This window comes from Molothrus ater, chromosome 1 (assembly GCF_012460135.2).
Source record: "Molothrus ater isolate BHLD 08-10-18 breed brown headed cowbird chromosome 1, BPBGC_Mater_1.1, whole genome shotgun sequence".
NCBI classification, from domain to species: Eukaryota; Metazoa; Chordata; class Aves; order Passeriformes; family Icteridae; genus Molothrus; species Molothrus ater.
The window spans coordinates 153,367,886-153,391,268 of NC_050478.2; the positions used below are offsets into that span (position 1 = coordinate 153,367,886).

Genomic DNA, 23,383 nt, shown 5'->3' on the forward strand with positions numbered 1-23,383 from the left:
AACTCAGTGAGCTGTGATGAGGGGGACTGGGGGGCACTGGGGGACCATGGGACTGGGATTGAGGTCATTGTGGGTGTGCAATAAGAGAGAGAATAGAAAGTTTCAGATCCCATAAAGATGTAGGACTGAGCTTAAAATGAATGGGCAAAAGCATGAAAAGGAGGTAGAAGTGTGTATATCAGGATGAACGTGGATGGAATCCATGAAGAAACAGATAAAGAAACTCCAGTGAGGGTCTTTTGCAAGTTCTGGAGCACAGAAGGAGCAGTGACTGGAAAAAGCAGAAGTTGCAGGAAAGGTCATCTGGCATATTGGGGCAATCAGTGAAAACCACACCCAGAAAGCGCTTTGGATGACCCTCCAGTACCATAAAAGGACTTCCAGAAAGAGGCAGAACCATGCAAATTATTTCCAGAGAAACTGATGAATCTGCATTAGCTAAGAAGCCCCTTCTAATGAATATTTATGATTATGATGGATAAATACCCCATGGCAAAGTCCCCCTGATGTGCAGGACCAGGAGAGATCTGCTGTGATTCCGAGCTGATAAAGAATTCCGGCTTTCTGCTACCTCCAGTTCCATCAGGGAGTTCACTCCAGGCAATTTCGGTATCAGGGACTGGGGGGACAATGGGGTCATTTTAGAGGGGGACACAGGACTGAGTGGTGGAGTGGGGCCATGGGGGGGTCCAGCAGGACACTGCAGGGGCAGGGGATGACCCCCAGATTTGGGTTGGAGATCTGGGGTGACTCTGAAAGGGTCACGGGGCTGGGAGTAGAACTGGGGTTTGGGAGTGGGCCGAGGACAACAGTGGGGGTCAGGGACTGGCTTTAGGGATTTATTTGAGGTTTGTAATCAGTCCAGAGTCACAAGAAGGTTGCAGAGGATTGTGAGCAGGCTTGAGTTTTTGGTGAGCGCTGGGGGGACAATGGAAGGGAAACACTGGACTGGCATTGGGAGGGGGGCTGGTGGGGCACTGAGGGGACACTGGGGATGTCAGGGATTGTCCCCAAGGTTTGGGCTGGGGAACTGCAGAGGGGCTGGGGTGACACTAGGGGGGAAGGGACACAGGGCTGGGAGCGGGGTTCTGGGGCTTGTGGGCACAGGAATGACACGGGAGGGGACACAGCAGTGGGATCCAGGGCGGCCATTGTGGGATTATGATCATGGAGGGCACAGCTGGGTGGAGAGGTAGTGACCCCAGAATTTGAATCATGGTCCTGGGGGACTGGGAGGCTGCTAATGGTTGATGATATGAGACCATGGGTGTGAGATTGTTGCTCTGAGGGTCTGAGGGACACTGGGGAGTCCTGGAATGACCCCAGGTTTTCAGATCAACATTCCAGGCTGTTTCCAAGGGTCTTCCAACCAGAGCTACTCCCCATCCCCTTGGCTGACACCCCCCCGCCCCACCTCAGCCCCTCACAGAGGGACCCTTCCTATGTACCCTTGTGTGCCCTCATTGTCCCCTCAGCGTGTCCCTCTTTGTCCCCCAGTGTCCCACACCGGTCCCGGTGACTTCTGCCTGCCATGGCCTTCCTGGCTCACACCCTGCCACTGCTGGCAATGACCATGGCAACTGCCATTGCCATCAAGGTGGTGCCCTTGGACATGGCCCGGGACTCCTTCGATGACCAGTACCGGGGCTGCGGCCCTGCCATGATCACGGCTCTGCCGTCCCTCTACGGCTTCGAGTACCAGAGGAATCCTCACTTTGCCAGGGGCTGGTATCATGCGGACGCTGAATGGCGCAAGCGGGGCTCCCCTGTGTCCCCTCTGGCGTCCCCAGGGCAGGCCGTGGCTGTCATGGCCTACACAATGAAGTACCTATACAAGGAGTTCAACACGGCCGTGCGCACAGCCGGGCAGTCCAGCCAGGAATACCGGAACAACTTCCACTTCAAAACGCTGCATTTCCTGCTGACCGATGCCCTGGGGACGCTGAGGCACGCTCAGAAGGGGAAGTGTCACCATGTGTACCGGGGCGTGCGGGGCGTTCATTTCAAGACACGGCATGGGCAGAGGGTCCGGTTTGGTCAATTCACATCGACGTCGCTGAGCAAAGAGGTCGCCCAGAAGTATGGAACAGACACCATATTTGAGGTTCACACATGCCATGGCGTGGACATCCAGGCTTTTTCCTACGATCCTGGCAACCGTGAGGTGCTGATCCCACCCTTTGAGACCTTCAAGGTCACCAAAATCACCCGGGATGGGCAGAAGACAAAGATCAGTCTCCGCTCCACTGGGACATTCAGCAAACACAACTGCGCGTGGCTGTGAGGTGACAACAGAGAGGAATGCCTAGGGTGATGGGGACACCCACTGTGGACCTGGGGACACCAAAGATATGGCTCAGGGGGCAATGATACTCACTGGGCATGGGGGACAAGGACACCAATTGTGTGTGTGGGGAGAAGGACACCCAGTGCTGGTGATACCAAATTTGGGGGCACCCATTGTGGGCAAGAGGGAAAGAACATCCATGTCAGGGCACAGGATGGGGATTCCCACTTCTGGGAGGGGACAGGGACAGGAACACCCCTGCCAGGGGAGGGCAGAGACTGGGCCCTGCCTGTACTGACCCTGTCACTCCCTGCCAAAACAGTGCTGTTGGGATGGGCCCCATGTCCTGGACGTAGGTGGGCCACAACCCCCCATGGCACTCCCTGAAGCCCTGTCACCCCCTGTCACCCTCCATGGCACCCCCTGACTCCCTCTGACCCCTGTCATCCCTAAGCCCACCATGACCTCATTGACCTACCTAGCCCCTCTACCCCCCATGCCGCCCCACCCACGACATCCTGTCACCTGGCACCTCATGGCCTCCATCTCTCCTGCCACCCCTAACCGTCCATTATGGTCATTCCCAACCCCCGCACTCCTACATGGCCTCTCATTATGCCCCTTTTTGTCCCCTAGGCAGGACAATCCCCAGGGCCCCTTTCCACCGCAGAGGACTCCTCTTGGCCACCACAGCCCTCGCAGTGGCCACCAGAATTTTCTGGACCGCAAGGTCACCAAGGACACCATGGTCATTGTGGTTGCTGTGGCATCTGTGGCCACCATGATCATCAAGACTCCCTGAGCCACAAGACTACCACAGCCACTGTGACCACTGTGCCCACCAAGGTCATTGAGAAAAGCATTCCTATTAAAAAATTCTATCAAAACAATTCCATGAAACAATTTGTTTGAAACAATTCCATTAAATAAATCTGACACAGCCAGCCAAAAGTGACAATTTCTTAAGCAGGGATCAATGTCACTCCCACGAACAACACCCCTGGGAACGTCTCTTTCTTGAGGAGGATCCTTGAGGAGCATCCCCTTCCTGAGGGAGGAACCTCACACACATTTCATTTTAGCTAGAATAGAGGAGAGGAATCTCTGTCTGAGAGGGGACTCGACGTTCCCAGGGTCAGCTGATGGATGGCCAGGCCCAGCTCTGGTGCTTCATTCTCCGTTCTCCATTCGGGGTTGGTGATTTCAGCTGCTTTTAGCCCAATTCTGCACCAAAATCAGCACCAGACCCCTCTCAATGCTGTCCCAATGGCCACAAATGGGCCATTGTCTCTTGGGCACATTTCAGGCAGAGCATCCTGCCACATCCTGCACTTCAGGGGGACCTTAAAGGCTGGAACCTGGGAGGTTGAAGAGGGCAAGGGCAGGTCCTGTCCCTGGGGAGGAACAGTTCCCAGTGTCAGTCCCAGATGGGGGCAACCTGCTGGAGAAGTACTGGAGAAGGACGAGGGGGTGTTGGTAGGTGACCAGTGAAGCTGGCTTTGTGTCCTGGGGCCAGGAGGGATCTAGGGGGCATCAAGAGGTGCAGGACAAGGAGGTCAGGAAGTGATCATGTTCAGTTCTGCCTAGTGCCATATCCATTTATGGGCTGTTCTGGACCCAATCCTGTGCTCAGGGATGTCATTGCCTGAGCTGAGAGGTTGGGCCAGGTGCCCACTCTGGGTCCTTCCAGCCTGATCCATGCTGGGATTTGGGGATTCTGGCAGTTGCAGTTTGGGAATTGTCCACCGGAGGGCATCAGTGAGTGCAAGAAATCAATGGCGCCGCTCCCAGCTGCAGTTCCGGGTGCCAACAGCAGGCGGCAGCACGAGCTGCTGGCGCTGCCAAACACCTGCCCCGCCCCATCCCGGCCCCGGGGGCTCTGCAATGGTTTGGGATGGAGCGACCTTAAAGCCCGTCCGGTGCCAGCCCTGCCATGGGCAGGGACATCGTCCCCTGGGCCAGGCTGCTCCAGGCCTGGCCCAGTCTGGCTTTGAACCGTTCCAGGTGTGTGGCAGCCACAGCTTTGGTATAGATGGGTAATATTATGATTGGCTCTCACAAATCAGGGATGAATATTGGTTGCATGTAAAGAGAAGTTTTGTTGATGCATGATTATGTTTTTGTGGTTTGGTTTTTGGACACTCTCTGTTTTCCCATTGTCCTAGGGTGAGGTTATGATGCTTGTATCCCCAGTCGTGTGTTCTGTTTATGCTCGATATTATATTCTGTGCCCTCAAGACTGGCTTAGAGTGAAGGCGGGGAGAAGAAGAGGCACAGAGTTTTGTTATCAGGAACTGGACTCCTCCTCCACATTCTGCTGGCACACTGTTGACGTCTATGCATGGACGGGGCAGAATACCATGCTCCTTTTGCTTTTTTGGTTGGTTAGTCAGTTAGTTTAGCTAGCTGAGGCAGTCTGAGTTTTCCCTGGACTTTTTTTCTTTCCCTTTCCTTGGAACCATTCAAACCTGCTCCAGACTGAGACCCAGGGAAACACTGAGAGCTGGCACTTTGTAGCCTGACGGGGCCTATTCCGCAACTTTTCCCAGCACCGAAGGGACTGATAACAGAGTGACCACCCACAGGAGAGACTTTCTGAATTTGTCATCTCTTCAGAGCAGTGAATGAGTGTTGTCATCTGGTATTCTTCATTTTGTGCGCTGGGGAGTGCTTGGCCTGTTAAATAAACAGGTTCTTTCCACTTCTGTCCAAGGAAGTTCTTTCCTGAACCAGCTGGGGGGAGGAGTCATGTAGGTTTAATTTCTGGTGGGGCCCATTTTGGAGGTTTTCTCCCAAATTTGCCCTAAACCAGGACACTCATAGTCTCCTTTTCCCCCCTCTGTATTCTTGCCACCAGATGGCCCTGGTTGTCCGGGCTGTCAGGGACATGGGCTTGTATTTGTGCCCTTTGCATGGGGCAGCTGGGAATGGGAGAAACTGTGCAGGGGAGGCGTGGCATGACAATGCCTCACCCCCAATCAGAGTGCAGGAAAGTCTCCACCAATGGACAGCAAGGAAGGGTCAGCTGAAAGACTTCGGGAGGGGCCAGGGATATAGAAGGAAAATTTTTGTATATGTATGACTGCTTATGGATATGTATTTGCTGATGCAACAGCAGGGGTATAAAAGGCAGAGCCGCCATTTTGTGGATGAGACTGGCTGCAGCTAATCATACCGCTTAGGATTCATGTGGAACAACATTTTTTCTATCTACCTTTTGAGCAGAAAAATTCACCTTGCCAGAGGTTTACTTGCAGAAAGGAGACAGAAGAGTCCTGTAATTTTATACATCAACAAAGGAAGAGGCTGTGGGGAATTTCCTCATGGAGTGTCTCAAGTTGCTGGATGATGCAGCCTCCTTTTTACCCCAATTTCCTAGCCATATCTCCTACTCATTTCCCCACTGGCCGAGGTATTCGGAAGGTGCAGACTTCCCAATCCAGCCACTGCATATCCCCCTTGCTACACATCCCACCCTTCTGTAACTCAGACACATGACCATTAAAATGAGCATTAACTCCACCCGGTGTGGGGAAATTAAAATTCTTCAGCCTGCTAAGTCTTTCCTCGTCTTCTTCTTGAAGTTCAGGAATTTGGCAGGACCTTGTCTGAGCAGCAGTCCATGTCAGTGAGGAATATTTTCTGAAACTGATTGTTTTTCCAGTCACTTCCACATTTAAAAATCCCTGGCCCAATCTACCACAAGATCCACACAATCTCTTTGTGAAGAAACATTCCTCTTATTCCTTTCAGGGCTGAATAAATTGTGGAGCAGAAATAGAGTTTGGTTTGGTTAAATCCTGAATATGTGGGAAAGCTCAAAGTTTGGTCAAGAATGCAAATGAATGAATTTCTAAAGAAGTAAAGGCCAGTCATGGAGATGTTGGTGGAGAGAGGGGGTAGGGAAGATTATTGTTTTTCCTCTTCTCTTCCTCTACTCTTCTCCCTTTTTTCCCTTTTCCTCCAGGGAAAATGGCACTGGTGGCCTTGGTGACCATATTTTCTGGGAGTCATGGTGGTCATGGTGACCATGGTGCATGGTGACTGTGAGAAACGACCTCTCACTTTAAATTTTTAAAGGTTTATTAAACCCCAACAAACACAATAAAGGGACTGAATAAGGAAAATAGGCAGCACTAGGACCATGGCCGACTGCCAGTGGCTCATCCACAAAATGGCAGCTTCAGCTTTTATACCCCAGTGTTGCATCAGCCAAACCTGGCTCTCTAAAAGCCTGTCAACCAACCATCCACTGGTGGAGACCTTCTTGTAACTTGACTGGAGGTGAGGTGAGGTGAGGTGAGTTGAGGTGAGGTGAGGTGAGGTGAAGCAAGGCATGCCACGCCTCCCCAGCAACAGGTTTTCCCCATTCCCAATTACCCAATGTCTGGCCTCCACATATCCCTGACAACCCTGACAACCTGGGCCGTCCGGTGGGAACAACATTGAGGGGGGGAAAGGGGACAGTGGAGAGAACAAAGGGTGTCCAAAAATCAAACGACAATCACATTACTGTCAATCAACAAAACTTCTCTTATCATACACACAATACTCACTCTTTAATTGAGAGAGTCAATTATCATATTACTCATCTAGAACCAAGCTGTGGATACCCCACTCCTGGAAGGGTTCAAGGCCAAGCAGGGCAGGGCCTGGAGCAGCCTGGCCCAGGGGAAGCTTCCCTGCCCATGGCAGGGCTGGCACCGGACGGGCTTTAAGGTCGCTCCATCCCAAACCATTGCAGAGCCCCCGGGACCGGGATGGGGCGGGGCGGGCGCTGGGCAGCGCCAGCAGCTCGTGCTGCCGCCTGCTGTTGGCACCCGGAACTGCACAGTGCGACTGATTTCCCACGCTTGCTGCTGCCCTCCTGTGGACAATTCCTGAACCACAACTGCCAGAATCCCCAAATCCCAGGATGGGTCAGGCTGGAAGGACCCAGAGTGGGCACCTGGCCCAACCTCCCAGCTCAGGCAGAATCATCCCAGAGCAGTGCAGAAAGGGACATGGCACTGGACAGAACTCAACACAGCACTGAACAGAGTTGGACATGGCACTACTGATGTTCCTCACCGGGAAGGGCAGAGGGTCTCAAATACTTCCTGACCTCCTGGCCCCACCCCTCCTGATGCCCCCTGGATCCCTCCTGGCCCCAGGCCATATGGCCAGTTCCACTGGTCACCTACAGGCACTCACCATGTCCTTCCCCAGATCTGCTCCAGCAGGACCCTCTGAGCCTGGACTACCACTGGGGACTGTCCCTCCCCAGGGGCAGGACCTGCCCTTGCCCTCTTCAACCTCCCAGTCTCCAGCCTTTAAGCTCCCCCTGAAGTGCAGGATGTGGCAGGATGCTCAGCCTGAAATGTACCCAAGAGCCAGTGCCCCATTTGTGGCCATTGGGACAGCATTGAGAGGGGTCTGGTGCTGCTTTTGGTGCTGAATTGGGCTAAAAGCAGCTCAAATCACCAACCTGGAATTGACAACTGAGGGTAGACCACCAGAACTGGGCCTGGCCATCCGTCAGCTGACTCTGGAAATGTCCAATCCCCTCTCAGACAGAGATTCCTCACCCATATTCTTGCTTGGAATGAAATGTGAGTGAGATTGCTCTCTCGGGAAGGGGATGCTCCCCAAGGATCCTCCTCAAAACTGAGAGAACGAGATGTGACCACCAATGTTGGATTGGGGAGCGACATGGAGCCCTGCTTAGGAATTGTCACTTTTTGTTGGCTTTGTCAGATTTATTTAATGGAATTGTTATGATTTAATTATTGATTGGAATTGCTTTGCTCAATGACCTTGGTGTGTACAGCAGTCGCAGAGGCTATGGCAGCCTTGTTACTGGGAGTCTTCATGATCGTGGTGGCCAGGGTCCCCACAGCGACCTCGGTGACCTCGGTGACCTTGGTGGCCTCATGGCTCAGAGGATCCCATTGGCCCATGCCAAGGCTGTGGGGGACAAGGGAGTCCTCTGGAAGGGGGCCCTGGGGATGCTCCCACCTGGGGGACAAAAAGGGGTACAATGGGAGGCCATGTGGGGAGTGAGGAGGTTGGGAACAGCCAAAATGGGGCATTAGGGGTGGCAGGAGAGATGGTGGCCATGAGGTGCCAGGTGACAGGACGTCGTAGGTGGGGGGATATGGGGGGTAGAGGGGCTAGGTAGGTCAGCGGGGTCATGGTGGGCTTAGGGATGACAGGGGTCAGAGGGAGTCAGGGGGTGCCATGGAGGGTGACAGGGGGTGACAGGGCTTCAGGGAGTGCCATGGGGGGTTGTGGCCCACCCACGTCCAGCACACGGGGCCCATCCCAACAGCACTGCTTTAGCGGAGAGGGACAGGGTCAGTACAGGCAGGGCCCAGTCTCTGCCCTCCCCTGGCAGGGGTGTTCCTGTCCCTGTCCCCTCCCAGAAGTGGGAATCCCCATCCCTGCGCCCTGTCATAGATGTTCCTGTCCTCATGCCCACAATGGGTGCCCCCAAATTTGATGTCACCAGCACTGGGTGTCCTTCTCCCCCCACACACAGTGGGTGTGCCTGTCCCCCACTCCCAGTGAGTATCATTGTCCCCTGTGCCTTATCATGGGTGACCCCAGGGCCACAGTGGGTGTCCCCATCACCCCAGGCTGTCCCTGTGCTCTCACCTCAGTGCCACTCGCAGTTGTATTTGCTGTAGGTCCCAGTGGATCGGAGCCAGATCCATGTCCTCTTCCCATCCCGGGTGACTTTGGTGACCTCGAAGGTCTCGAAGGGCGGGATCAGCACCTCCTCCTCCCCTGGATACACGGAGAACTGACGGATGTCCGCGCCATGGCATGTGTGCACCTCGAAAATTGTGTCTGTCCCAAATCGCAGAGCAACCTCTTTACGCAGCGACGTCGATGTGAACTGACCAAACCGGACTCTCCGGCCACGCCGTGCCAGGAAACGAACGTCATGCACACCCCGGAACACGCGGTGACACTGCCCTTTCTGAGCCTGCCTCAGTGTCACCAGGGCCTGGGTCAGCAGGAAATGCAAAGTTTTGAAGTGGAAATTGTTCCGGTATTCCTGGCGGGAGCGCCCGGCCGTGCGCACGGCTGCGTTGAAGTCCCTGTACACGTGCTGCGAGGTGTAGGCCATGAGAGCGAGGGCCTGCCACTCGGACGTCAGAGGGGACACGGGAGAGCCCCGCTTGCGCCACTCAGCATCTGCATGATACCAGCCCCAGGCAAAGCGAGGATTTTTCTGGTACTCGGAGTTGTAGAGGGACGGCAACTTTGCATTCATGGCAGGGCCACAGCCCCGGTACTGGTCATCAAAGGAATTCAAGGCCATGTCCAGGGGCACCACCTTGATGGCCACGGTGGCCATGGTCAATGCCAGCAGTGCCAGGGTGTGAGCCAGGAGGGCCATGCTGGAGAGAGGCCACCACGAACAGTGTGGGACACTGGGGGACAAAGAGGGACACACTGAGGGGACAATTGGGGCACACGGGGGTACATGGGAAGGGTTCCTCTGTGAGGGGCTGAGGAGGGGAATTGAGGGCAGTCATGGGGCAGGGGGGCAGTTTCAGCTTGAACATGCTGATTCCAAATCCTGGGGTCATTCCTGGACTCCCCTCAGACCCCCAGGACAACAATCCCACTCCCCTGGTCCCATGTCCTCCACCCTTAGTGTCCTCCTAGACCCGCAGGAAATTATATCAAATTCTGTGGTCGCTCTCTGTCCCTGCAGCAGTGACCCGTGGACCCCAGTGCTGTGTGCCTTCCAGTGTTGTTCTGCGCCCACCAGCCCCACAACCCCTCTCCCAATCCTGCCTCAGTTCCCCCAGTAGTGTCGCTCCTGCCCAAACCCTGGGAACAATCCCTTACCTCCCCAGTGTCCCCGCGGTGCCCCACCAGCCCCTCATCCCAAACCTGGTCTTGTGTTTAACATTCCATTGTTCCCCCCACGGCTCCCCAGGACCTGACTCCTGCTCCCACATCTCTTTAGACCACGTGTGGACCAGAGCCCTTCCAGGACTTCACCCAGACTCCAAGAGCCACGCCCTCACCCCCCCAGTGTACCCCAAATGCCTCTCCCAGACCCAAAACCTGCTCCCAGTCTCGATACCCATTTCATGCCAATCCACGACTCCAACCCAAGTCCAGGGTTCATCCCCTGCCCCGCAAAACATCCCCCTGGAGCCCCCATGGCCCCACCCTGCAATCCCAGTCCCGTGTCCCGCCCTCAATACGACCCCAGTGTCCCCCCAATCCCTGATACCGAAATCGGCTGGAGTGAACTCCCTGATGGAACTGGAGGTAGCAGAAAGCCGGAATTCTTTATCAGCTCGGAATCACAGCAGATCTCTCCTGGTCCTGCATATCAGGGGGGATTTTGCCATGGGGTATTTATCCACCACAATTATAAATATTCATTAGAAGGGGCTTCTTAACTAATGCAGATACATCAATTTCTCTGGAAATAATTTGCATGCTCCAGCCCATTTCTGGAAGTCCTTTTATGGTACTGGAGGGTCATCCAAAGGGGTTTCTGGGTGTGGTTTTCACTGATTGCCCCAATATGCCAGATGACCTTTCCTGCAACTTCTGCTTTTTCCAGTCACTGCTCCTTCTGTGGTCCAGCATTTGCAAAAGACCCTCATTGGAGTCCCCTTTGTCTGTATCTCCATGGATTCCATCCACGTTCATCCTGGTTACCCTTAATTCTACCTCCTTTTCATGCTTTTGCCCATTCATCTTTAACCTCCATCTAGAACTACTGAGGGATTTTGATTTTCATTCTCTCTCTTATTGCTCAGAGCCCAGATCCCCAGTCCCACTCCCACAGTCCCAGGCAAATGTAGGAACTCATTTGCCATCTGCTTTGAGCATTGCTCGTGCCCATGGAGCCATAGGGGAAGAAAGAAGTCAATTAACAGCACAGGGATCTCCAATTAAATATAAACAAGAATTATTGTCCCTCCTGGATTCCTCCCAGCTGCCCAAAGAAGTGGCCGTACCACAATCCAGGGCACGCCAGCTTGGGGACTGACAAATCCCTGTGGGAAATACACTTGCACTAAAGCTGCACGAGAGGTTCCACAACAAAGCATCCTGGTGTTAATTCCTGAGAAAGGAATTTCACTGCCAGAGGTGAGGCTTGGATAGAGTTGGGCAGATTGAAAATTGGCTGCTTATGTAAAAGCCCACAATAAAGAGGGTGGCTGGGTAGGAGAGAGGTTACTGGCAATAACCAGGTCAGGAATTCCCCAGCTGCTGCTGCAATTTGTAAAGGAGAAAAGCACCAGCAAAGCTCTGGGGAATCAATGAGATGGGGACCGGTCTGTGGCCTCAGATCCTCAGTGACTTATAGGACAAAATTGTCAGGTCTGTTACAGAGCAATGCCCGATGTATTTTTAGAAGAACCCTTTGAATTGAAAACCATCACCTCCAGGCATCCCTGGAAGTGGAAACACTCCTGGGGATTACCGGCAAATGGATTTTCTGAGCTACCACTCCACCATGGGCTCAGGTATCTCCTGGTGTTGCTGGATCCCTTTTTTGAGGTCCAGAACTTCTCCTGCCAAACCAGCAAGGCCAGGGAACTCACCCAGGCACTCCCCCAAGAGATCATCCCCAGGCTCAAGGTGCCTGCAGGGATGGCATCTGATAGGGGACCTTATTTGGTATCTGAGGGGTGACAGCGACTCAGTGGGAAATGGTGAGGGGGACTGGGGGGGACTGGGGGAACATGGGACTGTGAGATTGGGGTTGTGGTGGGTGAGCAATAAGAGAGAGAATAGAAAGTTTCAGATCCCTTAATGGTGCTGGATTGAGCTTAATGATGAACGGGCAAAAGCAAGAAAAGGAGGTAGAATTAAGGGTAACCAGGATGAACGTGGATGGAATCCATGGAGATAAAGGGGACTCCAGTGAGGGTCTTTTGCAAATTCTGAACCACAGAAGGAGCAGCGCCTGCAAAAAGCAGAAGTTGCAGGAAAGGTCATCTGGCATATTGCGGCAATCAGCAAAAACCACACACAGAAACCCCTTTGGATGACCCTCTAGTACCATAAAAGGACTTCCAGAAAGAGGCAGAACCATACAAATTATTTCCAGAGAAAGTGATGTATCTGCATTAGCTAAGAAGCCCCTTCTAATGAATATTTATAATTGTGGTGGATAAATACCCCATGGCAAAATCCCCCCTGATGTGCAGGACCAGGAGAGATCTGCTGTGATTCCGAGCTGAGAAAGAATTGCAGCTTTCTGATACCTGCAATTCCATCAGGGAGTTCACTCCGGCTGATTTCGGTATCAGGGACTGGGGGACACTGGGGTCGTATTGAGGGCGGGACACGGGACTGGGATTGCAGGGTGGGGCCATGGGGGCTTCAGGGGGATGTTATGGGGGCAGGGAGTGACCTCTGGATTTGGGTTGGAGTCCTGGGGTACACCAACCGGATCAGGGGACTGGGAGTGGGACTGGGGTCTGGGAGAGGGCTGAGGAGGACAATGGGGGCTGAGGCAGTGGCTTTAGGGATTTAGTTGGGGTTTGTAACCAGCCCGGCGCTACAAGAGCGTTGCAGAGGATTGGGAGCAGGATTGAGGATGAGGGGAGCACTGGGGGGACAATGGAAGGGTAAACACAGGACTGGCATTGGGAGGGGGGCTGGTGGAGCACTGAGGGGACATGGGGGGGTCAGGGATTGTCCCCAGGGTTTGGGCTGGGGAACTGCAGAAGGGCTGGGGTGGGGCTGTGGGGCTTGTGGGCACAGGGACGACACTGGGGGCGACACAGCAGTGGGATCCAGGGGGGGCATTGTGGGAGTGGATTTTGGGTCATGGGGCGCAATGCTCAAGGGTCAGGGAGTGACCCCAGAATTTGAATCCTGGTCCTGGGGGGCTGGGAGGCCACTAAGGATTGAGGGTATGAGACCATGGGAGTGGGATTGTTGTCCAGGCGGTCTAAGGAACACTGGGGAGTCCTGGAATTACCCCAGGTTTTCCAATCAGCATTCCAGGTCTTCTAACCAGAGCTTTCCCCCTCCACTCCCTCCCCAGCCCCTCACAGAGGGAGCTTTACTCTGTAGCCCTGTGTGCCCTAATTGTCCCCTCAGTGTGTCCCCTTTTGTCTCCCAGTGTCCCACACCAGTCCCTTGGCTTCTCCCAGAGGCTTCTCCCCATCATGGCCCTCCTGGCTCGCTCCCTGGCACTGCTGGCAATGACCTTGTCCGTCACGGCCATCAAGGTGGTGCCCCTGGACATGGCCAGGGACTCCTTCGATGACCGGTACCGGGGCTGCGGCCCTGCCATGACGGCGGTGTTGCCGGCCCTCCACAACTTTGAGTTCCAGGTGAATCCTCTCTTCAGCCAGACCTGGGTGAAGGCCGAGGCTGAGTGGCACAAGCGGGGCTCTCCTGTGTCCCCTCTGGCGTCCCCAGCCCAGGCCGTGGCTCTCATGGCCTACACAACAAAGGACATTTACAAGGACTTCAACGCAGCCGTGCGTGTGGCCGGGCGCTCCCGCCAGGAATACCGAACAACTTCCACTTCAAAACGCTGCATTTCCTGCTGACCCAGGCCCTGGTGACACTGAGACATGCTCAGAAAGGCAAAGTGTCACCACGTGTTCCGGGGTGTGCATGATGTCCGGTTCCAGGCACGGCGTGGACAGAAGATCCGGTTTGGCCAATTCACATCAACGTCGCTGAGCAAAGAGGTCGCCCAGAAGTACAGAACAGACACCATATTTGAGGTTCAGACGTGCCACGGTGTGGACATCCAGGCTTTTTCCTTCTATCTGAGCAACCGAGAGGTGCTGATCCCGCCATACGAAACCTTTGAGGTCACCAAAGTCACCCGGAATGGGAAGAGGGCATGGATCAGTCTCCGCTCCACCGGGACCTACAGCAAACACAACTGCGCGTGGCTGTGAGGTGACGCACAGGGGACAGCCTGGGGTGATGGGGACACGCAGTGTGGCCTTGGGGACAGCCATGATATGGCACGGGGGGAATGGGGAGGGGACAGGGTCAACCACTGTGTGTGGGCGGGACAAGGACACCCACAGCGAGGGACCAGGACAGAGACACCCAGTGCTGGGAACACCCAATATGGGGACAGGGGACACACATGATAGGACACAGGGGGTGAGGACACTCCCTGCCACCTGTGGGAACACTCGCTGAGAGTTTGGGGTCAGGGACATCCACTGCTGGGAGACCAGGTGTGGGGACAGCCATTGTGGGCATGGGGGCAAGAATGTCCATGACAGGGCACAGGGAGAGGGAAGCCCCACATCTGGGAGGGGACAGGGACAGGAACACCCCTGCCAGGGGAGGACAGAGACTGGGCCCTGCCTGTCCTGACCCTGTCCCTCCCCATCAAATGCAGTGCTGTGGGGATGGGCCCTGTGTGCTGGACACGAGTGAGTCGGGACCCCCATGGCAATCCCTGAACCTCTGTCACCCCCATGGCTCCCCCTGACTCCCCCTCAACCCTGTCACCCCTAAGCACACCCTGACCCCTTTGGTCTCCCTGATCCCTCCCATGTACCCCCCTGTGTCCCCATTGAAACCCTGTCACCTCATGGCCCCCATCTCTCCTGCCACCCCAAACCATCCATTATGGCTGTCCAAGACCCCCTCACTCCCCTCATGGTCCCCTGATGCCTCTCTTTGTCCCCAGGTGGGGCTGTCCCCAGGACTTCCTTCCAACTTGGAGGACTCCTCCTGGCCACCACAGCCCTGGTAGTGACCACCAAATTCTCAGCACCACCAAGGTCACTGAAGTCACTGTGGCAGCTGTGGCAGCTGTGGCCACCGTGATCATCAAGACTCCCTGAGCCACAAGGCTACCACAGAGGCTGTGACCACTGTGTCCACCAAAGCCATTGTGCAAAGAAATCCTATTAAAAACTCTAATGAAACAATTCCATTAAATAATTTGATCAAAACAATTCCATTAAATAAATCTGTCACAGCCAGCCAAAAGTGACAATTTAAAGCAGGGCTTGATGACACTCACCACACCAACATTCACAGGAACATCTCTTTCCTTCTGCCTCAAGGAGGATCCTTGGGGAGCATCCCCTTCCCGAGGGAGGAAACTCACACACATTTCGTTGCAAGCAGGAATAGGGGTGAGAAATCTCTGTCTCAGATGGGACTGGATGTTCCCAGGGTCGACTGATGGATGGCCAGGCCCAGCTCTGGTGATCCACCCTCACTTGTCAATTCGGGACTGGGGATTTGGGCTGGTTTTAGTCCAACTCAGAACCCAAATCGGATCAAGACCCCACTCAATGCTGTCCCAATGGCCACAAATGGGGCATTGTCCCTTGGGCACATTCCTGACACATCCTGCACTTCAGGAGGACCTTAAAGGCTGGAAACTGGGAGGTTCAAGAGGACAAGGGAAGGTTCTGCCCCTGGGGAGGGACAGTCCCCAGTGGCAATCCAGGCCTGGAGGGTCCTGCTGAAGCAGTTCTGGGGAGGGACCTGGGGGTGCCTGTGGGTGACCAGTGAAGCTGGCCATGTGGCCTGGGGCCAGGAGGGATCCAGGGAATATCCTGAAGAGCAGGCCCAGTAAGTCAGGCAGTGTTTGTACCCCTCTGCCCTTCCCACTGAGGCACATCAGGAGTGCTGTGTCCTGATCTGGCAGTGCTCTATCCAGTTCTGCCCAGTGCTACGTCCCTTTCTGCCCTGCTCTGGACCCAGTCCTGGTCTCAGGGATGATTCTGCCTGAGCCGGGAGGTTGGGCCAGGTGCCCACTCTGAGTCCTTCCAGCCTGACCCATGCTGGGATTTGGGGATTCTGGCAGTTGTGGTTCAGGAATTGTCCACCGGAGGGCAGCAGCGAGCGCGGGAAATCAGCAGCACTGCGCATGCGCCGCCCCCAGCTGCAGTTCCGGGTGCCAACAGCAGGCGGCAGCACGAGCTGCTGGCGCTGCCCAGCGCCCGCCCCGCCCCATCCCGGCCCCGGGGGCTCTGCAATGGTTTGGGATGGAGCGACCTTAAAGCCCCTCTGATGCCAGCCCTGCCATGGACAGGGACATCTTCCCCTGGGCCAGGCTGCTCCGGGCCTGGCCCAGTCTGGGCTTGGACACAGCCAGGGGTGGGGCAGCCACAGCTTTGTTATAGATGGGTAACATGATGATTGGCTCTCACAATTAAGGGATGTACATGTTTGTATGTTCAGAGAAGTTCTGTTTTTTATGGTTACGTTATTGTGGTTTGTTTTTCGGACAACCTCTTTTCTTCCCTGAGCCTCCTTTCCCCCCTCTATGTTGTTGCCACCAGAAGGCCCAGGTTATCAGGGCTGTCAGGAACATGTGGATGGGGGGCGTGTACCTGTGCCCCTTGCATCAGGCAGTTGGGGAAGGGCCAAGCCTGTTGCTGGGGAGGCATGGCATGCCTCACCTCACCTCCAATCAGACTGCAGGAAGGTCTCCATCAATGGACAGCAAGGAAGAGTCTGCTGGAAGACTTTGAATGGGGCCAGGGATATAGAAGGAAAACATTTGAATATGTATGACTGCTTATGAATGTGTATTTGGCTGATGCTATACCCGGAGTATAAAAGGCAGAGCTGCCATTTTGTGGATGAGACTCTGGCTGCAGCTAAGCACATCGCTTAGGATTCAAGTAGAACAACATTTTTGCTATTGACCATTTGATCAGAAAAATTCACCTTGCCAGAGGTTTACTTGCAGAAAGGAGACAGAAGAGTCCTGTAATTTTATTCATGAATAAAGGAAGAGGCCATGGGGAATTTCACCATGGGTTGTCTCAAGTTGCTGGACGATGCAGCCTCCATTTTATCCCAATTTCCCACCCATATCTCCCACTCCCCTTCCCGTTGCCTGAGTTATTCAGAAGGTGCAGACTTCCCAATCCACCTGCTGAATGTTCCCCTTGCTACGCACCCAGCCCTTCTGTAACACAGACACATGACCATTAAAATGAGTTTTAACTTCACCATCGGTGGGGGAATTATTATTCATAAGCCTGTTATTTCTTTGTTCTTCTTGAAATTCAGGAATTTGGCAGGACCTTGTCTGAGCAGCAGTCCATGTCAGTGAGGAACATTTTCTGAAACTGATGGTTTCTCTGGTCACTTCCTTCTCTACAAGTCCCAGGCCTTATCCACTACCAGATTCACACAATCTATTTGTAAAGAAACATATCTCTTATTCCTTTGTAGGTTAAATTAATTGGGATGCGGAAATAGAGTTTGGTTTGGTTTAAGTGCTGAATATGTGGGAATTCACAGGATTTGGGCAAGAATGCAAATCAATGAATCTCCTAAAAGGTAAAGGGCATTTAATGAAATATTGGGGTGTGGGGAGTAGGTAGAATTTTCTTTTTCTCTTCTCTTCCTCTTTTTTCCCTTTTTTCTGCCCAGGGAAAATGGCAGTGGTGGCCTTGGTAGCCTTGGTTGCCTCTTTTCTCTGGGGGTCGCGGTGGCTTTGGTGATCCTGGAGACCACGGTGACCTTCATTGCCTTGTGGCTCAGACAATCCAGCCGGGGCTGTAGTGGCCAGGAGGAGCCCTCTGAGGTGGGAGGGGGCCCTGGGGATGCTCCCACCTGGGCGGAAAAAGAGGAGAATGAGTGGTCCATGGAGGTGAGGGGGTTGAGGCGGGTCAGAGAGAGGTCAGGGATTACAGGGGTACAGGAGGGGCCGGGAGGGGCCAGGAGGGGCCGTGATCTCTCCTCGTGCTGCACAACAGAAGGGACTTTGCCACACAAAATCTATCAGTCCTAATTATACATATTCATTCAAATGAGCTTCTTAGCTAATCCAAAACCAGCACTGCTTCCTTAAATAATTGCCATGGCTCTGCCTCTTTTAGGAAATAATTTTTATTTTCCTGGAGGGTCATAAAACTGGGGTTTCTGGGGGTCATTTTCACTGAGTGCTCCAATATCTCAGATGACCTTGCCTCCAACTTTCGCTTTGGGCAGATGCAGCTCCTTCTGTGTTTCAGAATTTGTCAAAAACACCGCTGGAGTTCCCTTTATCTCTTTCTCCACTGCTTCCAGCCACTTTTATTGTCCTGTATAAATACTTTTACATCCTTTTATCATTTTTGCCAGTCAGACTTTAAGCTCTACCCAGCACCTTCAGTATCTGGGGAAAAGCCACACTATGAAAAGCCAAGTGTTCACAAAGTAGTCTTGAACCTTGAATGGAATAAAGGGACAGAGTTTCCACAGCCATATCCCTGTGGGGTTTCTCTCTTGAGGATTCGGAGAGCACAGCCTCCTTTTATCCCAAACTCAGGGCTGCAAGTTGCCCTCTCCCTTTCCCCATTGGCTGTGGTACCAGGAAGGGGCAGCTGTCCCAAAGCACCTACCCCACATCCCCCTTGAAGCTATAATATTCTCCAGAAGTTCAGAAGTTCAGGCTGTCTGGTGAAAAATTGTGGGGAACAATTTCTCTTATTGGACGAATGTTCAGGACTTCAAACTTTCTGGTCAAGCCACCAGGGTTCTATGACAAACCACATGTGTTCTTGTGTAGACATATCAAGACCCATTTTGAAGACACTGACAACAATGTCTCCTAAAGGTCCTTGACCCTCCGAGTAGTTTTACAAAGACATCAGCACCTATCTTTCCTATAAAATCCTTCCCTGTGGCAGTGGTGATGCCCTGGCACAGGCTGCCCATAGAAGCTGTGGCTGCCCCACTCCTGGAACAGTTCAAGGCCAGGATGGGCGGTGCCATGAACAGCCCGGCCCAGGGGAAGATGTCCCTGCCCATGGCAGGGCTGGCACCGGACGGGCTTTAAGGTCGCTCCATCTCAAACCATTGCAGAGCCCCCGGGGCCGGGATGGGGCGGGGCGGGTGCTCGGCAGCGCCAGCAGCTCGTGCTGCCGCCTGCTGTTGGCACCCGGAACTGCAGCTGGGGGGGCGCATGCGCAGTGCTGCTGATTTCCCATGCTCGCTGCTGCCCTCCGGTGGACAATTCCTGAACCACAACTGCCAGAATCCCCAAATCCCAGAATGGGTCAGGCTGGAAGGACCCAGAGTGGGCACCTGGTCCAACCTCCCAGCTCAGGCAGAATCATCCCTGAGCACAGGATTGGGTCCAGAGCAGCCCAGAACCGGACATGGCACTGGACAGAACTGGACACTGCACTGCCAGAGCTGGACACAGCACTCCTGATGTGCCTCCCTGGGAAGGACAGAGAGCCACGGTCACTCCCGGACTTCCTGATACCCCCTGGATCCCTCCAGGCCCCAGGCCACATGGCCAGCTTCACTGGTCACCTGCCAGCACCCCCAGGTTCTTCTCCAGTACTGCTCCAGCAGGTCCCACCAGCCAGGAATGGCACTGGGGACTGTCCCTCCCCAGGGACAAGACCTGCCCTTGTCCTCTTGAACCTCCCAGTTTCCAGCCTTTAAGATCACCCTGAAGTGCAGGATGTGGCAGGATGCTCTGCCTGGAATGTGGCCAAGGGACAATGCCCCATTTGTGGTCATCAGGGCTGTGCTGAGAGGGGTCTGCTGCTGATTTTTTGGTGCTGAATTGGGCTAAAACCAGCCCAAATCATGAACTCCAAATTGACAAGTGAGGATGAAGTGCCAGAACTGGGCCTGGCCATCGAGCAACTGACCCTGGGAATGTCCAGTCCCCTCTCGGACTGAGATTCCTTTCCCCTGTTCCTGCTTGAAATGAAATGTGTGTGAGGTTCCTCCCTTGGGACGGAGTGCTCCCCAGGGATCCTCCTTGAGGCAGAAAGAAAGAGACCATCCCAGGAGTGTTGGTGTGAGGACTGACATTGAGCCCTGCATAAGAATTGTCACTTTTTTCTGGCTTTGTCAGATTTATTTAATGGAATTGTTGTGATAGAATTATTTAATAGAATTTCTTTGCACAATGATACTGGTGGCCACAGTGGCTACAGTGGCTGTTGTAACTTTGTGGCTCCAGGTGTCTTGGTGATCATGGTGGCCACAGAAGCCTTGTTGATTTTTGTGACCATGAGGCCAGAGAGGCTGTGGTGGCCGCAGTGCCACAATGGCAACGGTGGCCACAGTGACCTCATGGTGGCAATAGCTGCCAAGGTGGCCAGAGTGGCTGTGGTGGCCTTGGTAGCCTTGGGGGCCTCGTTTCTCCAGAGGTCATGGTGGTCTTGGTGATTGTGGTGGCCACGGGGATGACCTTGGTTGCCATGGTGGCCATGCTTGCCACAGTGACCACAGCGACCTTGGAGACCACAGTGGCCTCGTGGCTCAGAGGATCCCAGTGGCCACTGCCAGGGCTGTAGTGGCCAGGAGGAGTCCTCCGACATGGAAGGGAGCCCTGGGGATGCTGCCACCTGGCAGACAAAGAGACGGACGTCAGGGGGATCATATGGGGAGTGAGGGGGTTGGGGGGGCGACCATAATGGGGGATTAGGGGTGACAGGAGAGATGGGGGCCATGAGGTGACAGGTGACAGGGTGTTGTGGGGGGGCACAGGGGGGCACGAGGCCCAGGGATGGCAGAGGGGTCATGGTGGTCGTAGGGGTGACAGGGATCAGGGGGAGTCAGGAGGTGCCATGGCGGATGACAGCTGGGGACAGGGGTTCAGGAAGGGCCATGAGGGCTCCCAGCCCACCCACGTCCAGCACACAGGGTCCATCCCCACAGCACTGCCTTTGGTGGGGAGGGACAGGATCAGAATGGGGACATCCCTGTCCCTGTGGTCCCCTGGCTGGACTGTCCCTGACCCTGTCTCCTCCCAGGTGTGGGGGTCCCCACCCGGTGCCTGTCATGGGCATTCCTGTCCCTGTGCCCACAATGGGTGTCCTGAGATTGGCGTCCCCAGCATGGGCTGTCCCTGTCCCCAAACTCTCACTGAGTGTCCCCACCCTCTGTGCCCTGTCGTGGGTATTCCCTGTCCACAGTGGCTCTCCCCAGCACTGGGTGTCGCTGTCCCCCCATGCCCAGTGAGTGTCATTGTCCCCTGTGCCTTATCCTGGTGTCCCCATGGCCACAGTGGGTGCCCCCAGCACTTGGTTTCTCACCACATCCAGTGAGTGTCCCCAGCACTGGCTTTCCCTCTCCTGCCCAGCATGGGGTGTCCTTGTCCCCGCAGCCACAGTGGGTGCCCATGTCCCTGCCTCATCCCCAGTGGGTGTCCCCATCGCCCCAGGCTCTCATCTGTGGCGTCACCTTGCAGCCACTCGCACTTGTATTTGCTGAAGGTCCCGTTGGAGCGGAGCTGGATCCACGCGCTTTCTCCTTTCTTTCTGACTTCGACAACCTCAAAGGTCTCAAAGGGTGGGATCAGCACCTCCTTCTCGCCAGGATATTTGGAGAATTCCCGGATTTCTGCACCGTGGCACGTGTGCACCTGGAACATTGTGTCTCTCCCAAATTGCTGGGAGGCTGTTTGACTCTGTGATGCCGACGTGAATTGACCGAAACGGACGATGTCACCGTACCCTGCCTGGAACCTGACCCCACGCACCCCCCGGTACACGTTCTGACACTTTGGACCCCGAGTGACCCTCAATGTCGCCAGGGCCTGGGTCAGCAGGAAATGCAGAGTTTTGAAGTGGAAATTGTCCCGGTATTCCTGCCCGGCCGTGCGCACAGCTGCGTTGAACTCTCTGTACAGGTCATTCATTGTGTAGGCCATGAGGGCGATGGCCTGGGCTGGGGATGACAGAGGGGACACAGGGGACCCCCGACTCTGCCACTCAGCTCTGGCCTTAGTCCAGGCCTGGGCAAAGAGAGGGTTCTGCTCAAACTCGGAGCGGTTGAGGGCTGGCAACGCCTCAGTCATGGCAGGGCCGCAGCCCTGGTACTGGTCATCGAAGGAGTCCTGGGCCATGTCCAGGGGCACCTCCTCGATGCCCGTGGTGGCCACGGCCATTGCCAGCAGTGCCAGGGTCTGTGCCAGGACGGCCATGGAGGGGAGAGGCCACAGGGACCGGTGTGGACACTGGAGGACACAGAGGGGACACATGGGAGACACGGGGAGGGTTCATCAGTGAGGGACTGGGCCGGGGAGTGGGGTCAGCCCAGGGGGAAGGGAGGCACTCCTGGCCAGCAGAGCCCTGGGCATGTCTGGGCTCCCTGATCCCAAATCCTGGGGTTACTTATCCCTCCCCAATGTCCCCCAGCCCCAGGAGCCCCAATCCCACAGCACCGTGTCCTCCTGGCCCCCCAGAAGCCCAGTCCTACTCCCATGAATACAAGTCCCCTCAGATCCTGGGGTCACTCCTGGAGCCCACCAGTGTCCCCCTCGGCTCATCCCCAGACCCCAATCCCACTCTCCTTCCCCAGTTCCTTTGGTGTCACCCCAGAGCCTCAACCCAAATTCAGGCATCACCCTCTGCCCCCACTGTGTCTCCCAGCCTCCCCATCACCCCAATCCACTCTCACCATCCCGTGTCCCCCCTCATTTCCCCCAGAGCCCCCCATTACCCCAATCCCTGACCTGTGACTCCCCCAGTGTCCACCCAGCACCGCAATCCCAATCCCTCAGTCCCTTGTCCCCCCAAGAATCCCCCCAGAGTCCCCCCAGTCCCGATACCAAAATCAGCTGGAGTGAACTCCCTGATGGAACTGGAGGTAGCAGAAAGCTGGAATTCCTTATCAGCTCAGGCTCACAGCAGATCTGTCCTGGTCCTGCAGGTCAGGGGGGGCTTTGCCACAGGCTATTTATCCATCGTAATTATAAATATTCATGAAAATGTGTCTCTTACCAAGTACAGAAACTTCACTTTTCCTAGAAATAATTTGCATGGCTCCGCCTCTTTCTTGAAATCCTTTTATGGTGCTGGCGAGTTCTAAATATGAGGTTTCTCAGTGTAGTTTTCCATGAGTGCCCCAATACGCCAGATAACCTCGCCTCAAACTTTCATTTTGAGCAGTCGCTGCTCCTTCTGTGGTCCAGAACTTGCAAAAGACCCTCACTGGAGTTCCCTTTATCTGTTCCTCCACGGGTTCCAGCCATGTTTGCCCTGCTGTGTCCACACTTTTATATCCTTCTGTGAATTTTTGCTAGTTCATCTTTAAGCCCTATCCAGCACCTTCAGGGGAACTGAAACTTTCTCTTCTCTTTCTCTCTTATTTCTCCCCCCCACCAGAACCCCAATGCCACGGTCCCAGGGTCCCACGTCCCCCCAGTGC

The 23,383-nt window shown here is 54.7% G+C and overlaps 3 protein-coding genes and 1 pseudogene across 3 annotated transcripts; 2 read left to right on the top strand and 2 right to left on the bottom strand.

Annotated features, from left to right (window-relative positions):
• The first annotated feature begins 1,531 nt into the window (after positions 1-1,531).
• Positions 1,532-2,284, top strand: LOC118700099 (NAD(P)(+)--arginine ADP-ribosyltransferase 2-like). The gene has a single exon (XM_036404444.1). The coding sequence runs from the start codon at positions 1,532-1,534 to the stop codon at positions 2,282-2,284; it is 753 nt and encodes a 250-aa protein (XP_036260337.1).
• A 6,640-nt stretch (positions 2,285-8,924) lies between these two features.
• LOC118700086 (NAD(P)(+)--arginine ADP-ribosyltransferase 2-like) lies at positions 8,925-9,674 on the bottom strand. Its single transcript, XM_036404417.1, has one exon. The coding sequence runs from the start codon at positions 9,672-9,674 to the stop codon at positions 8,925-8,927; it is 750 nt and encodes a 249-aa protein (XP_036260310.1).
• Positions 9,675-13,434: 3,760 nt separating this feature from the next.
• LOC118700087 (NAD(P)(+)--arginine ADP-ribosyltransferase 2-like) lies at positions 13,435-15,076 on the top strand (annotated as a pseudogene).
• Positions 15,077-19,751: 4,675 nt separating this feature from the next.
• LOC118700091 (GPI-linked NAD(P)(+)--arginine ADP-ribosyltransferase 1-like) lies at positions 19,752-22,157 on the bottom strand. The gene is made up of 2 exons (XM_036404432.1): positions 21,416-22,157; positions 19,752-20,577 (listed from the first exon to the last, which is right to left on the bottom strand). Exons 1-2 carry the CDS (start codon positions 22,155-22,157, stop codon positions 20,492-20,494), a joined length of 828 nt encoding a protein of 275 aa, XP_036260325.1. The 3' UTR covers positions 19,752-20,491.
• Positions 22,158-23,383: the final 1,226 nt, after the last annotated feature.